This window comes from Elgaria multicarinata, chromosome 15 (genome assembly GCF_023053635.1).
Source record: "Elgaria multicarinata webbii isolate HBS135686 ecotype San Diego chromosome 15, rElgMul1.1.pri, whole genome shotgun sequence".
In the NCBI taxonomy this organism is placed as follows: Eukaryota; Metazoa; Chordata; class Lepidosauria; order Squamata; family Anguidae; genus Elgaria; species Elgaria multicarinata.
Genome location: NC_086185.1, coordinates 10,917,638 through 10,934,530, shown reverse-complemented (window position 1 = coordinate 10,934,530; position 16,893 = coordinate 10,917,638). Strand labels below are relative to the sequence as shown.

General features: G+C 41.8%; 1 protein-coding gene across 1 annotated transcript; it reads left to right on the top strand.

Moving 5' to 3' along the window:
• Window positions 1–205: 205 nt before the first annotated feature.
• Window positions 206–10,122, top strand: CHMP1B (charged multivesicular body protein 1B). Its single transcript, XM_063141709.1, has 8 exons — window positions 206–355; window positions 3,612–3,709; window positions 4,749–4,895; window positions 5,857–5,925; window positions 6,030–6,137; window positions 6,873–6,916; window positions 8,476–8,548; window positions 9,072–10,122. Exons 1-8 carry the CDS (start codon window positions 340–342, stop codon window positions 9,114–9,116), a joined length of 600 nt encoding a protein of 199 aa, XP_062997779.1. The 5' UTR covers window positions 206–339; the 3' UTR covers window positions 9,117–10,122.
• The last annotated feature ends 6,771 nt before the right edge of the window (window positions 10,123–16,893 follow it).

Sequence of the window (16,893 nt, the reverse complement as noted above, 5' to 3'; positions counted from 1 at the left end):
AGGCGGCGGGGGAAAAACTCCGCTCGGGAACTTGATTGGTTGTTGGTTATTGAGTCCCCCTCAGAAGCCGCGCGCTCTCATTGGACAGGGTTTGGGACGCATGCGCGGCTGCCTCCTTCCCTCATGGCTTCCCTGCTTTTCTTCCCCTTGTCGGTTGGGTGTGGGCCCCGCCCTGTGTGCGCGTGACAGGATGCCGGGGGGCGGGGAGACGTCTCGCTGGGCGGAGGAGGAAGCAGGAAGCGGGTCTCTGAGAGGAAAACAACCAGCCCAGGAGTCTGAGGAGCGGGAGCCGCGCTCGAGTCGAAGCCCACCCTCGTACCCCGGGCCTGCGCCGCCGCCATGTCCAACATGGAGAGTATCCTTGACGACAGTGCCTGAGGGGGAAACACGGCGGGGGAGGGGGGAGGCTGACGCGTTCGGGGGTGGGGGTGGGCAAAAGAAGCCCCGCCCTGTCGCTGATTGACAGGGGGCGTGGCTCGCCCTGGGACCCTTTACCTCCCCCCAACGGCAGGGGGAGCCGTTGAGCTGTGTGCTTCGAGTAGGCGGGGCTTCAGAGTAAACCTTTCTCCCCATTGGTGCTTCTCGCCATGAGTGACAGGTGTTTTTTGGGGGGGGGGAGTTGTTGGCGGTGTCTGTGTGTGAGGTGCAAAGCGTTCCTTAATCCAGCATTCCCCTTCCAGATTTTTTGGGGACCACATCTCCCATCATCCCCAGCTAGCATGCCTAATGACCAGGAAATCTGGGAGTTGTAGTCCAGGGGAAGGGTCCCTTTTGTGTAAGTGAGAGAGTAACAGGGCAAGAGGCCTTTTTAGGGTAGTTAAATCCTGTCTTTCGAGTTGCAGAATTATGTGTTTCCTTGGTGGGCAGCTTGTGGCCCACCAGACTACAACTCCCATCATCCTTCACTATGCAGACTAGGTGTGACAGGTGTAAGCCAAAACATCTAGAGGGCCACAACTTGCCCAGCCCTGATTTATTATTTGGTTATTGCATTTACTTCCCGCCTTTCCTCCCAAGAAGCTGAAGGTGATGTGAATCATTACCCCCCCCCCTCTTTACCTTCACAGCAACCCTGTGGGGTAGTTTAGCATGGCATAAAGTATGGTGCTTTGAACCTGGGGTCTTTCTGGGCCTAGTTCAATGTTCTAACTTGTTATTACTTGTTATGTCAAAGAAAAGCCTTTACAGTGGCATCTTAAACGGCTTGCAGGTTTATTGTGATATTAGCTCATAGACTAGTGACCACTCTGTGCATTTAGTAAAGCATTGTAGTCCAATGGTAGTATATCTGTATATGTCCATGCACCAGCATAGAGAAAGAAATTGTAAACGGTCATGGTGTGGGACATTTCTTTCCAATGGAGTCTTCATAGCTTTACTTTTCTCTGTACCTCTGTGTGTGTGTGTGTGTGTGTGTGAGAGAGAGAGAGAGAGAGAGAGAATCAGCCAACTGCAGATAACATTTCATGCACCTGACAAATCGGGCTGAAGTCCATGGAAGTTTCTTCCACAATAAATCTGTTGGGCCTTAAAGACTTTCTATTTTTGTTGTTGTTTTCTATTTTTGTTGTAACACATATGTTTACTCCTTTGGTTCTTGCTGTGATTGGCAGTGACAGCACAAGTTCCCTCTTGGGTTTTCCTTGTCTTACTCCCTCCCAAATCAGGGCTGAAGATCTTCTGTGAATCTTTCCCTGTTACTTAGATTTCCCCATTTCTCCCCTTTCAACCACCTGCCCATCCAGGATTGGGTCAGACACTGATTTGTAGGGTTCAGCAATCCTGTCTTAAAGCATGTAGTTCTGCCTCGCCCATGGCTGCTGAGGTAAAAAATTAATGACACACTATGATATCATCTTCCTTGTCTTTCTATTCTAGCAACTGAAACAGTTTCTCCACACTTGTATAGTCCGAGAAAGCTGAGAAAAATATTTAATTTATTTCCCCAGACTCTTCCTGTACCCCTGCCATTTTCCTTCTGTCTGGGTTGTTGCTTATATAGCAAGTATTTTTCTATTGTAAAATAAAGGCACCTAGATAAACAGCCCCATCCATTTTTTCATTTATCACTGTTGGGAGTGTCCTGAGCTTTATGATTCCTTCAAGACATGTTTGGGTGTGCAAAGGAGCACACCCCTGATGTGTGTGAGAAATGCTAACAAGTAAGGAGTTCTAGCTTTCTGATTTTAAAGGGAAAGGTAGATTCTACATTTGGTAAACAAAGCTGTAAACATGACTCACTTGGTATGTATAAGTAGTTGTCTTATACTGAAGTTTAAAAAACATGTTAAAAAGTTCAGCAAAGTTATTGTATGAGATTGGTTAATGCATTAAGCTTCTCTCTCTCTCTCTCTCTCTCTCTCTCTCTCTCACGCTGTTCAGACAACACGCTAAGCCACGGTAGTTAAGCATTTTGAGCGAAACATTATAGCCTAACATGTCACGTGAACCATTCCTATCTATGGTGGCTACATAACCACGGTTTAAACATACTTACCATTTGCTGCAAAAGGGTTAGTAGCCAAACCATGGCTTAGCGTGTCATCTGAACAGGCCCTCTCTCTTTCTGTGCCCGTAATGCATGATAAAAGAGATTGAGTGGAAATTGTCTCTTCATACAAGCTTGCTGGATACTTATTAGTGGGCTTAATAGAACTATGTTTTAAGGACATTGGGGAAGATTAAGAGAGTTGTGTTCCTACTATGATTTTGTTGCTATCAGTGTTGCCCTAGCTGTTCAGTTAACTTTACAGTTTAAGATACTGGGCTTATCTTCTGAAGGCCTTGGTGGTTTAGGATCTACCTACCTTTTGTGAGCACTGTCACCACCTCCCTCTGTATATTTCCAGTTAACATCTTTGGATGCCCTATTTGTGTGTGCCATCATAGCAGAAGATTAGAAACCAGGATTTCAGTGATTGCTCTGGGGTTACAGACCAGCCTCCAGGGAGACATTTGTAAACATTTATTTATTTATTACATTTTTATACCGCCAGTAGCCGAAGCTCTCTGGGCGGTATCTATGTTGGTGTTCAGGACAGGCTGTGAGACCCACCCCTTCAGGATGGTTTTGGAACACTGGTGTCAGAGAGTTTTACATTACAATCCTATATATTTACTCAGAATTAAACCCCTTGAGTGGGGCTTACTTCCTAGTAAAAGGGTGTAGAGTTGCAGTATTTATTGGTTTCATGAGTGGGTGGGTTTTTTCTTTCATTTGCTTATTTTTAAAATATATTTTAGTTGCTGGAAGATATAAAAAATAGGCAGTGTCAGGAGTTACTTATGACGAGGAAGTATATGTAATTATTAAAAAAATCTGCTTTAATCTTGTAATTTTTTTTTACCTCTTATCATCTCCCCCAAGCATTTGGGGCAGGGTATACTATAAACTGAAATAAATAGAGAGAGAGAAGCTGCACTCTTGCTTCCAGTGTACAGCAACATTTCCGAGGTTTGGTTTGCACATGCATTGAGCTGTGAAAACACCTTCTTGGGATGATACTATTTTGTGTTCAAAAATTGCTACTGAGAATCCTTGGATAAAACCTTTGAGCCTATCAGCAGCATTGATGCCACTTGTTAAGCGTCATCCTTAACTTGAATTATAGAACATCTCTTCAACTTAAAGTTTGCTGCCAAAGAGCTTAACAGAAATTCCAAAAAGTGTGATAAAGAAGAAAAGATTGAAAAAACCAAAATTAAGAAGGTGAGAGATTAAACTAGCTTGGTCATTTCTCCTTTGCTCTGTTTTATAGTGTGTAACGACAATGTTTTGCAGTAACATTGGAAATATACATAAAAGCTGGCACTGTTAATATGCTATACTGGTGATGAAACTCTTTCTGGCTTTGATATGCTCATGTTTAAATCTAAAAATCACAATCAATGTAGTTTTCCAGGTTAGTTTACAGAATCCCCCTAAAACCACTTTACCCCAAATATCTGTAGATATTGGCTGAACATTAATCTGCACTTGGGCTTCAAAGCAGTAATTTCCGAAGTGCTTTTTGTTGTTGTAGTAGAAGTTGTTGTTGTATTTGGGGGTGGTGCGCTAAGGAGTCTTCAGCAACAGTAAGGAAGGACTGCAGCTCAGTGGTAGAGCACATGTTTGCCATGAAGAAGGCTCCAGTTTCAAATCCTCAAGCCTTGGAGAGCTGCTACCAGTTGGTGTCGACTGTACTGGGCTAGCTTCCTGGATTTTTATCTTCCTGAATTCTTTAAATTGTCAGCTTTAGGGTGCAATCCTATGTATATTTAGACAAAAAAGGGGGTCTGGAGGAATGCTGGGAGTTGTCGTACTTTTTTCTATCTATAAACAAGTACAGGATTCCCTCTTGTCAACCCTTCCAACCAAGTACCACTTCTGGCTCATTAAGAAGCTAATGAGTGTCTCCAGGAGAGTTCATTCAATAAACGTGGGTGTTGGGGTAGTTTCACCTGCTGCAGATCATCTGATGTGATTCTTAGTTGGACCGTTAGCACTTGCTTCGAGAAACTTATTTTTGGCAGGTGCCAGTTTGAGGTTTTGAATGCAAAGTGCTGACCCGTTCCACATGGTTTTTTTTTCAAACAATGAAAGTCCTAAAGCTCAGGGAATCACTTGATAGTTAACCATATGCTATTATCCAGCTTATTGCCCTGTGTGTACTAGGGGTTGAAAGTGACTGTTGAAAGCTGGGATTTGTTAGTGCCCCTCTTTGAAGTAGTTGAAAAGCTGTGTTCTACTTTTTATTATTACGCAAAAGGCAATTCAGAAAGGTAATACGGAAGTTGCAAGAATACATGCAGAAAACGCAATCCGGCAAAAGAACCAAGCGATCAACTTCTTGCGCATGAGCGCTCGGGTGGATGCTGTGGCAGCGAGAGTTCAAACAGCAGTGACAATGGGCAAGGTGAGCAGCTTTCTCGTGTTCTAGCAACAAAAGCAAGATGCCAAATATTTCACTTTGCACTGTGTGTAGCATAATGGGGAAGGGCCATAGCTCCGTGGGAGAGCACATGTTTTGCGTGCAAAGGGCCCCAGTTCAGTCCCTGGCCTCTCCCAAGTGGGGCTAAGAAAGCCATATTGTAGACAACATCGACTTTAATGGACCAATTGCCTGATTTAGTCTGAGGCACCTTTCTGTGTTTTCTTCCTATTCATTTAGACAGCTCGGGCAAGGCAAATCCATAGATATTTGCCACATACTCCGCAATTATTTAAAATTCTGTAGTATTTCACATTTATTTCTTTCACTTAAATATAGTCTAGAACATGGGTTCTCAATGGGGGGGGAGGGAGTTTTAGGGTTCCGGGGGGGGGGGGGGAGTGGTATGATGTCCTGTAGATTATGTCTTCCTACACGTTATTAAAAACGTCCCAGAAAAGTGTCATGTCGTCTGCAAAAGCCAGGCCTTTGCACTCTTTTCCCTTCCTCCCTCGCAATCCTAGAAGTTTCAAGCTTCCCATTTAAAGGGGCAATGCAAAGCATGGGAGCTGAGAATGTAAAAGGGCCCATGTTTTGCATTGCCCCTTTAAATGGGAATAATATAGAAAAAAATAAAAGATTTTCAATATTATATGCATATTATCTGGAATGCACCTTTTGAGTTAGACTATCTTACGAAGGGGGGAATTATATTCTGAACAATGGTGAAAGGGGAATGGAGCAAAAAAGGTTGAGAACCACTGGTCTAGAAAGAATATCTTCAAGTGTACTTAAGCGGCTAACTAATGAAACCGTAGTACTGTGCAATTCTAGGTTACGTTATGTCTTTGTTGCTTTTCTGCCACAATGCCCCCACCCACCCCGGTTAAATAATGGAACTAAAGTACATAATGCAAACGTGGTTGTTATATATGTTCCCTTTTAGGTCACAAAGTCGATGGCTGGAGTAGTCAAATCTATGGATGCTACATTGAAAAGTATGAACTTAGAAAAGGTAAATTCAGATGTTAAATGTTCATTTCCCTGCCCCCGGTTACTAGCTTGACACGTTTTACCTTGTGTGGGTTACTGGCTTGACCCCCATATGCTTTCCTGCAGATATCTGCCTTGATGGACAAATTTGAACAGCAGTTTGAAACTTTAGATGTTCAGACGGCGCAAATGGAAGACACGATGAGTAATACCACTACGCTAACAACACCGCAAGTAAGTCCCCATTAAGGCAGAATACCTCCCCAGTATTTGTTCAGCCCAGTGGCCTCCAGGCAGTGGTCGATACACCCCAGGTACTCTCTGTCCAGGCCCCTGTGAAACAGACTTTCAAAGGAAGAGCTGGTGGGACTAAGAGGCACTTTTACTTCTTCCCTGGAGCTGGACCTTCTTTGCCTCAGCTAGAGAATGAAGCAGCCTAGGAAATCTGTTCTATTTTTAAAAACAAGGTGGATTTCAAACTGTGTTCTGGGGAGCTCTGTCCTTCCTTGGGTGCTTCTCAAGGATTCCTCAAGTGAGAAGTCCAGGAACAGTAGGCAATCATCCTTGAAAGACAGCTTGTCCACCGGCCCGGAGAACTTCAGCTATTGGACAGTATAGAAATGTAGTAAATAAAGATACCACTAAAAGCAATTAAAACATCTGACAATAAGTAGTAGATTTATTTTGAAATATTTGAGTGTAGCCCAGTGCAATCCTTAGCATGTTTGTTCAGGAGAAAGTCCCTCTGAGTTCAGTAGGTTTTACCCCGATGTAAATGTGCACAGGGTTAAATAGAATAAGTTTTAAAGATTCTTGGAAATAGCATTTCAAGAGACCAGATTTTCTGTGTGAATGCTTGCAGTTCCCTCTAGTGGTAAAGTACCCAAAGTTCAAAAGCTCCACTTCTATTATATTGCTGTGATTTTTATGTTATGCGGTTCAGCTGATTTAGCCTTCTCCTTTTTTAAGAACCAAGTGGATCTGCTTCTGAATGAAATGGCTGATGAAGCTGGGTGAGTGTAAACTTCTAAAGACTGGAACATTGGGTATTCTAATACCAGCAAATTAATACAGTTTTAATGTATTTGAGGTAGCAACTAGTGCTTGGCTTTCACTGATACAGTAAGCAAAGTGGCAGCCAACGAAATTGCACTCACTTCATGACAGTATAGCATTGTGCTTTCAGAAAACAACAATACTGCTGCCATTTCCCTTACTTGGAAGTATGCCAGGCATTCAGATCATTTCAAGAGTGGTATCCCTATTTTGCATTTGAATACTTTTATTATTTTTCTACAGAAACACATAGGGGAATGGGAAACAATACAGAATACATAACATCACATACAATACATCTGTTAAAAAACCCCACATATACATAAGGCTATACTCCATTTGAAGCAATCTTCATGTCAGACGGCGGCTGTCAATTATTACTATTTAGCCAGCTCAGGATTACATAGAAATGAAAAGGCCACCAAAAAAAGAAAAGAAAAAGACAAGTTATATGTAGAATCCACATACAAACAAACATTCTTTTGCAGTTCTTGTATGTACCCTTATCAAAAGTTTCCAGTCCGTTGCAAATGAAGTTATTGATTTTTCTCTTACTTATGCCATTAATTTTGACATCTCCGCCAACTCTAACACCTTGAGAAGCCATTTGTCCGTTGTTGGTACTTGGTCCCCCCCCCCCCCCCCGTATTGTGCATATAGTAATCTCGCTGCTGTTATCATATATTGGAATAACAGTCCTTTTTCCTTTAATTGATCATCCATAAGTCCAAGCAAAAATACTTCTGGTTTTATTTTTATATTTATCTTTAAAAAATTTTTTATTAATGAATGAATTTTAACCCAGTAAGTTTTTGCTTTTTTACAAGTCCACTACATGTGGTAAAAGGTTCCTTCTTCACATTTCCAACAGTCTCCCCAACAGCCCCTGTACATTTTCGCTAACTTTGAAGGAGACATATACCATCTATACATCATCTTATAAAAATTCTCCTTAAGTCTAGTACTTAACGTATATTTTAAACCTTTTGTCCGCATGTTTTTCCAAGAGTGGTATCCCTATTTTGAATGGGACAAGAACATCTACAGCTACGTGCGGCCACTCCCCTTAAATATTTAGAACAGGAGAATTTTAAAGTTCTAATAAAGTTATTTCACAGAATGTAATAGTCGAACACAGAAATGGTATAGACCCAGTTCAGGCATCACAGTAAGCCAGGCATGCTCAGAATTCTGGTTACCATGAGCGAGCAAAAGCAGCTAAACAAATTAGGGAACCTTCTGCCCTGGTTTTGTTTATTCTTATGTCCAAACGGGAATGTTGGCTTGTTGCTCTTTGAACAAGCCAGAATCATAAGAACAAACATTGTCATGATTCTGGCTTATTTGCGTTAAACAGCATGCATGGAGCACTGCATTGGGGTGAATATGTTAAAGACTGGGGATGCAAGTGAACAAGACTTTCAGTTTGTGGCTTGTGGCAAGAAGTGCAGTTGACGTACGGTCCACCAATGCTTGTGTACACGATCAGCTTTGTTTCTCTCCTTTTGAACTCTAGCCTTGACCTGAATATGGAGCTACCTCAGGGACAGACAGGCTCTGTTGGTACAAGTGTTGCTTCAACAGAACAGGTAAACGCTTTTGCTTTGCTTTGCCTTGCTTTGTATCACTTCCCTGAAGGGCATAGAAGAGTGCTTGCTGTGTTCTTACTATTGAATCTTTCGGATATACCTGAATCAGCGTTTGCTGCATGTAATCCAGCTACGTCTCATTATATTGGGACAAGTTAGCTAAAAAGAAAACGTCCTATTGCTTTTTTATGTTCTCTCTACTAAATGAATTTTCTTGTTTTTCTGTTCTCTCCTCATTCTTCTTGTATTGAGCTTCTTAGATTGTAAGTGGGCACACAATTTTTTTTTTACATCTCTGTGCCATGCCTAAAAAAGCCCCACAACTTTAGGGCCTTTATAATGAATAGTAATACATTCAGTAGTGCAGTTTAGACTTAGCTTAATTCTGAAATGTAGATGCTTGGGCCTGGCAAAGGTTTGCCTGAGCTCAGTGTTTTTTTCTCTTCATTTGTTGGTCTTACAGAATTTACGTCTTCACCCTTAGGTAGCATATTAAATGTTGTGGTTGTTCTGATTCCTGCAGGATGAGCTCTCTCAAAGACTGGCACGCCTTCGTGATCAAGTGTAACAGGAAGAGTCAGACCTGCGGTCTTCAGCATATGCTTCCAAAGCAATCTATGTACATAAACTATAGCCTGCCTACGATCTCTGTCTATAACCTGTCTAGATATTTAAACAGCACACTAATGAGCACTTGTCTGGGTTTTTTCCTTTTTCTTGCTGCGCTTTCTAAAATATGTTAACTCAGCGGTGGTGTGACCTTCTGTGTATTTTCTAGTTCTGTATAGTACCTTTGGAAGTTGAGGGTTATATTTTTTGCAGATGTCTTTTCAAAGACCCAGATTAAAATTTTATGAAGTGTCACATCGGATCGTCATACTGAAAGAAGAGCAGCACCCTTAACGTATATAATTTTAAGTTATATAGCAGGGTTTTAAATTATGGCAGAAATCTACAGTTGAATTACTGAGGTGGTGCGTGCTATTCACATGATCATCACCCCTGATTCTCTCAATACTTGAGAGAAGTGATCAGTTGGATAGAATGGTATTTTGTGTATGTGTTTTTGTGAGTTGTTCAAACTTCACTGGATAATCTTTCCATGGTATCCTAGAACAAGCATACTTGTAGCAAGACATAAATCAAAATGATAGTTGTCAATGTGCTCCTCATACCTTGAAGCTTATATTGGCATCATCACTTCAGTACGGAAGGAATAAAATATATTTTTCAACACTTTTGCCTACATTCCCTTAAAATATTGCATGGATACTGCAGTGTCCATGTAGTTAAGAGCAATGAGTAGATTCTGCATTCCACCAATATAAAGCAGTAATTGGGGTGTGTGTGTTATTCTAACATTCATAAAATCGAAAATGTTTCAACAATCTTGCCGAAATTTACATGTGCCAGAAAGAAATGTTGATTTTACATACCCTGAGAATTTCAAGAAGATTGGTGAAAGATTGAGGGAAGGAGGGCAGTTTAAAGTACAAAAGAATATATATATTGAACCCACCCAGAGATTTCAGAAATGCTTCTTAACCAATTAAAATATCATCTTTGGAATGTCATCTTGTATTGTGGCAATTGCATTTGATATTCCTCTGCTGCAGAGGAGGGGGCAGTATTGATATGTCTTGTAAAAGGAAATGAGTGTGCATAGATAAAAATACATGCTGAAACGTTGAAGTAGTAGCAAAAATGCTAAACTTGTATTCAGTCGTGCTTCTCAGCTAAAATTAATGACACCTAAAAGGGATAGTAAAAATCATTCTTTAAAATTTAAATATCCTGCTTCTTTCCATTTTGCTATTTGGTGTGATGCTGATATTGCGCAAGGATTTGGTATCTCCCACTTTTCAAATGATAAATTGCCACAGTGATTATTGCTTCAACGTGGAAACACATGCCGGTGGAACCAGTAGAGGGGAGTAGAAGACCTTCTTTTTTAATGGGCAAAGCTCACTTAAACAGCCGAGGCAGGGTTTTTCAGGGACCCCCTGCCCCAATTTCCATCTTCTTTAGACCTTCAGTTTATAAACTAAAACATGAACTTCTTACTGGTCCTGTATTCTTAGATTTTATGCTGGCTCCCAGTATATATATTTTTTAAAATTTAATGAGTCACTAAAATAAATTAAGGGAGCAATCCTAGTAGGCATGTTGGGACAGAAAACAGTCCTGGGAATCTAAACATGCACAGGATTGCACATTAATAGATGTCAAACATCAGAATTTCCTTGCTTGCAAAACCATCTGGTATAGAGAGTGACTGCTTCTGCACTTGAAAGTTATCATGGTTAATAGCTGTTAATTTATGTATTTATTTAATTTTTATACCTCCCAATAGCCGAAGCTCTCTGGGCGGTAATCCTTTTAAAAAAAAATCATCTAAGCTTGTGACCATCACTACTTATAACTGGAAATTCTCCCTTTCTTTCCCAGGCTTATGATTAAGGAAAATTTAATATAACTAAAACTGTGTGTGTGTGTGTGTGTGTGTGTGTGTGTGTGTGTGTGTGTGTGCGTGCGTGTGTACGTGTATGTATTATTAGTGCATATCTAATCTGTTTGTATATCAGTTTCAGGTTTCAAAAGCCCTTTGCAGGCGTCATCTAGCTGCCTAAGGCCACTGAGGGGGTTTATGGTGGAAGCAAGATTTGAATTAGGAACCAGTGGATATGTAGCTCAGTGTCTTAGCAACTATGCGCTGTCTGTTAAATTGCCCCAAGCTGGAACATTTTGCATTTCCTGTGGCGAAGCACCTATATATAAACTTTGATGGAACTCGAGGGACAAGTTATTCCAAAAGTAGGGTCAGCCTCAGTGTATGGATCAGCCATACATGTGATAGAAATCCATTTCCTGATGTGTTTGCAATGTAGTTAAGTTTGTTTCTTTAAAATGCACTGTTTAAATATTCAACCGGAGCCCACAGAATGTACTGGCTCTTGCCTTTATATGGGCGAAAGATTTGTGTGTTCCGAAAAATGACGAGAGGGATCAGTGGTTTTCCTTATATCAGAAACCTGCCTCTTTCAAAGCAACCCATCCTGTCATTACCATTCAAATAAAGGAAAAGGCCTATCGTGACGAATCTGTAACCAATTTCAAGCACCGGTTGAGCCCTTTTAACTCCTAGGAAGGTATGTTAGTGGTCCAACAGGCTGCGGCTTGAACTTTTGCTCCAGTTTTATTAGGAAGGCCATGCTAAATCAGCCTGGATGTGCAGGTAGAGATGCATTCCCTTAACAGGACGAAAACGTGCTGTTCATCACTCCAAAAATGTGTTCCTGCTCGTGACATGCAGCTGTAGGGGGGCCCTTCCCCACCTGGTGCCCTTCAGATACTACAGTGAGCCACTGTGGGGTAGTGGCTAGAGTGTTGGACTGGGAATTGTGAGATCTGGCTTCTAGTCCTCACTCAGCCACAGAAGCCCACTGGGTGACGGACTTATTTATTGCATTTTTATACTACCCAATAGCCAAAGCCCTCTGGGTGGTTTACAAAAAATAAAACCACAAAAACCATTCAAAATAAAATAACCAGTATAAAAGCGTACTATAAAATACAATATAAAAATGCAACCAGGATAAAATCAAGCAGCAATGCAGAAATTAATACAGATTTAAAATACAAATTTAAAACAGCAAAGTTAAAATTAACTTACTAGACTGTTAAAACGCTGAGGAAAAAAAACGGTCTTCCTTTGGGCCAGTCACAGACTCTCAGCTCAACCTTCCTCACAGGCTTGTCGTAAGAAGGAGGATTATGTACATAGCTTTGGGTTCCTTAAGAAGGAAGAAAGGGGGGATATAAATATAATGAATAAATAAAATAATAAAATAAATACAGTTCCCATCAATCCTAGTAACCATGGCTAGGGGTGATGGGTGTTATAGTCCAACATCTGGAGGATGCCAAGCTGGTGGAGGCTTCCAGAACTACCTTTCCCAATGCCCTCCAGATAAGACTAACTTTCATCGTCCCCAATGGGAGTTGTAGTCTGACACAGTTGGAGGGTACTAGATTTTGGGTGGCTTTATGGAGGTTGCAATAGTCCATGGGGATAATAATCGCTTCCAAACACAATGAGCCTCAAGTTCTTGAGATCTGAATAGCTGTTGCCAGGTTTGAAAGAGAAATGTTGGCTGCTAGCCTTGATGGTTGTGTGCTACCTCCAGTATTCGAGGCAGTAAGCCTGTGTGCCCCAATTGCTGGGGGGAATGGGTGAGAGGGTGCTGTTGCACCATGTCCTGCTTTGTTGGTCCCTGGTCAACAGCTGGTTGGCCACTGTGTGAACAGAGGACTGGACTAGCTGGACCCTTGGTCTCATCCAGCATGGCACTTACATTTGTAGAAGACAATGATGTTCCGTCCCACCCCCTAAAGTCAAATGAACCAATTTAACCTGTTAGTTCTGGAACAGAAAAAAATGGCAACAAGCCACTGTAGTGTAGTAGTTATATGAATTTTATTTAATCTGTTTCCTCCAAGAACGTAGTCTTCCGAGATCTAGTGATGGCCAGTGATTCAGGTGGCTTTAAAGAAGGGGTTGGTTAAATTCCTGGAGGTGAAGGCTATCAGTGGCTACAAGACCTGATGGCAACGTGCTACCTCCTGCATCTGAGGCAGTAAGCCTATGTACACCAGTTGCTGGGGAACATGGGTGATGGGTGCTGTTGCACCTGTGTCCTTGCTTGTGGGTTCCTGTGCAACAGCTGATTGGCCACTGTGAACAGGATGCTGGAATAGATGGACCCTTGCTTTGATCAAGCATGGCTCTTCTTACGTTCTTAATTGTCCAGCCACCACCATTTCAAAGGGGTATTCGTGCCTGGGTGGTAATTGGTACAAACCTCTGGATCCAGGAAGGGTTTTTCAGGACTGGATGCACCACTGCTGCCTTTAAGGTGGCTGGTACCACTCCATCACGCGAAGATCCACTCCACCAGCCTCTCCCAGCTAGCTTATATAAGCCAGGATAGGCAAGGGTTGAGAGAGCATGTTGTAGGTTAAATATTTACAAGCATATTGTCTACATCCTCAAAAAACACACACACACACCTGGAATTAATCCCATACGACTGACCCACAGGATGACAGGCTGGAGTGTACAACATCAAAAAAACACACAACAACAACCAGTTGAGGCTGGTGGTTCCGATGGCAGTGCGGCAGTGCATCCGCTCCAGTGTTCAGTCACAACGCTGGAAGAGCTCTAAAGGAGCTGTCCCAGCTGCTTCGTGAAGCACGTTGGATGGCAAATTTAGAGCTCCGGCTGGTTCTGACTGAAACCCGGAGTGGATGCACTGCCCCACTGACATCGAATCCACCAGCCTCTGCTACACACACCCAATTTAGAAAACATACAATTGCACACTAAAAAGCAAAGTGAACAGTAATAGCTCTTCAACCAGCAAAGCCAAAGAACAATTCATTTAGTTTAAAAGTAACTGATTTAAAAAAAAGAAAAGAAAGCAGAAGGAGACCCAAGTTCAAATCCTCACTCATGAAGCTCAATGGATGACTTTGTGTTAGCCCCTACTCTAGCCTAAGTGAATAGTAATACTGAGTTCAGGCCACTTACATCATCAATTGTGCCAGGAGCTGTGAGCGATCAACCAAATGACTCCAAGAAAACCCCGTGCAGGCCTTGAGTGCTGTTCTCAGAGTCCTAACAGGAGCACTTACAAAAGAGGGTCTTCTCTGTGTTGGCTCCCTGAATTTGGAAATACACTTTCAGGGGAGGTGGAATTAGTGCTGATTTTGCTTTCTTTTTGGTACCAAGTCAAAATGTTCCCTTTCACCTGGATGTTTTAGATTTTTGTATGCTATTTCAGTCAAGTGACATGTTTCTTTGCTGGTTGAATAGTTGCCTGTTATTTTGTAATATTATATAGTATTTGTTTTTGTGTTTATAATGTCAGGTCCTCTGCCTTGGCATCCCTTGTGAATGAAGGGGTGGTTTAATAATGTAATAAATACATTAGTTTTTTAAAAAAGCACCCTCCCATTGCCAAAAATGAGTTGTTTAAATTTATTTAATGTAAAACATATCCAGGCTTTCAGCATTAAAGTTCGAAGGTGGCTGATGACGAAAATGGAAAGCATCCAATCAAAACGTAACACCAACACTAAATAAAACAGCAATAAAGGCAGACAGCAGAGATAAGAATCAAAGTAGAAACATTCCAAAATCAAGACAGCAATAAAAGTATGGGCTGGGTGGGTAGAAAGCATCGATTAGAACAGAACGGTTAAAGCAACAAATCAATAGTCTAACTGAATGCTTGGAAGATATTTTTTTTCACCTGGTGCCTTAGCAGAGGAGATGGTCACTACACATCACTCACACAGGAAACCTGGAGAGGGCAACTCTGTGTGACCTCTCCCCCCTCAATTTTTATCCACTTGACTTTCTCCCATGGAAATAAATGGAACCCATTTTCCCCCCACTATATTTTTATCCATGGAATTCATGGTGACCTTCACGGTCAAACTCAACCCTGTGAGTTTCCCAACCAGATGAACCTCAATTTTGGGGACTTCAACTCCCTTCAGCACCAGGCAGTGTAGCCAATGGTTGATGGTGATGGGCATTGTAGTCCAAATTATCCAGAGGGCACCACATGAAGAAAGGCTGGCTGATACAGACAAAGAGAGGGAGAGAGTAACTAGCCCAAGTCCTTTCTGACCCATTTATGGACAAATCTGCAGATTTGGGTAAGTCATTGTCAATCAATGAACCAAACAGAATTCTCACCCTGCTGCAAACCAGCCAAATTCAGCAGGTACAGGTATTCCCAGCCTAGAAAGGATCATGATGTTCCTACCTGTGATGTAACTGTTAAAGATGAACTGTTAAAGATAAGGAAAAGAAAGGTGAAAATCTTTATGCATCACTACAAACATGGCTGAATACACCTAGATTAGGGGCCAAAAAGCTAAAGACTCATCCTGGTTGGATGAAACTGTCAATTTCACTTTTGCCCACAATTGTAAGTTAGTTAGTTAGTTAGTTTTCATCTCATGTTCTTCCCATCCTGTTTATGAAGAGATTTGAACATTTTGTTATGTTCTCATGAAAAAAGAAAGAAACACACACAATTCTCATTCATCTCTAGTCCCCATCCGATACTTTAACCAAATTGCTGCACTGGCTTCTATTTTATGAAATAATAAATGCCGTAAGAAAATAAGAACGTAACAAGAGCCATGCTAGATCAGACCAGCACTCTGTTCAAATAGTGGCCAACCAGCTGTCAACGGGGAACCCCAAGCAGGACATCAGTGCAAAACCACCTTCCCACCCATGTTCCCCAGCAGCTGGTGTAGATAATCTTACTGCGACTCGTACTAGAGGTAGTGTAGAGGCATCAGGACTAGCAGCCACTGATAGCCTTCTCTCCTGGAATTTATTCAACCCCTTTTCAAAGCCATCCAAATTGAGGGCCATTCCTACATCTTGTGGTAGTGAGTTCCATAATTTCGCTATAGTTGTCAATGTAACTTTAAGGGGAAGCTTAAAAAAACCACTCCAAATCTTTTCAGACTGGTTCAAGTGCTTAGTAGGGACTTCGCTCTTCTCCGAGGAACAAATACAAGTTTCCATCAAGACGGCAGTGTTCTTCGCAGGCACACCCACACCCACCCCGCCTCCTGTGTTTTGGTCTTTGTAACTATAATAAAGTACCGATCGTACAATTTGGAACTTCGAGCAAGCACAGACCTTTCCGTCAGGAGTGCTGTAAATTAGTTCCAGTCTACAGGAGAACACTGTAACTAATTGATGTGATCTGGAAGTTGGAAGCAGGAGTGAGTGGGGTGGGGGGTTAGTTTGGGGGAGCCCATAACACTGAAGTCAACCTTTGCTGTCAATGACTTGACACATATAAACTTTAAAAGTTGGAAGTAGATGAGGTCTCTTAGACTTTCTCCCCCCAATTACGGGCATCTCTTGTGCGCTTGAAGTGAGAAAGGCTTTCAAGATTTCAATTGATTTGTACAGCAGGTGCCTCATGCCTTTTTCATTCTTGGTTTCTTGGTTTTAATACCAAAAGGTCCAGTGAGGTGTTAGCGGGTCGGTGGGTGGGTGGACAAAAGTAGACACATTCAAAAAGCAAAAGCAAATTTAAGCCAGGTATCCATATATCAGTCTCTGCTGATCCGGTTACATTTTCTTCCCTTTTCTTCTTCTTTTTTTTCTTTTTTGGGGTTATCAGATATAAATCCTGTCAGTTAAAAGGAGCCTAGAGAATTTGCAAAGATGGACTGTTTGTTTACACTAGGGACCGTGCTGAAAATACAACCATAAATTTAAAATCGGGTTTGGCATGTGG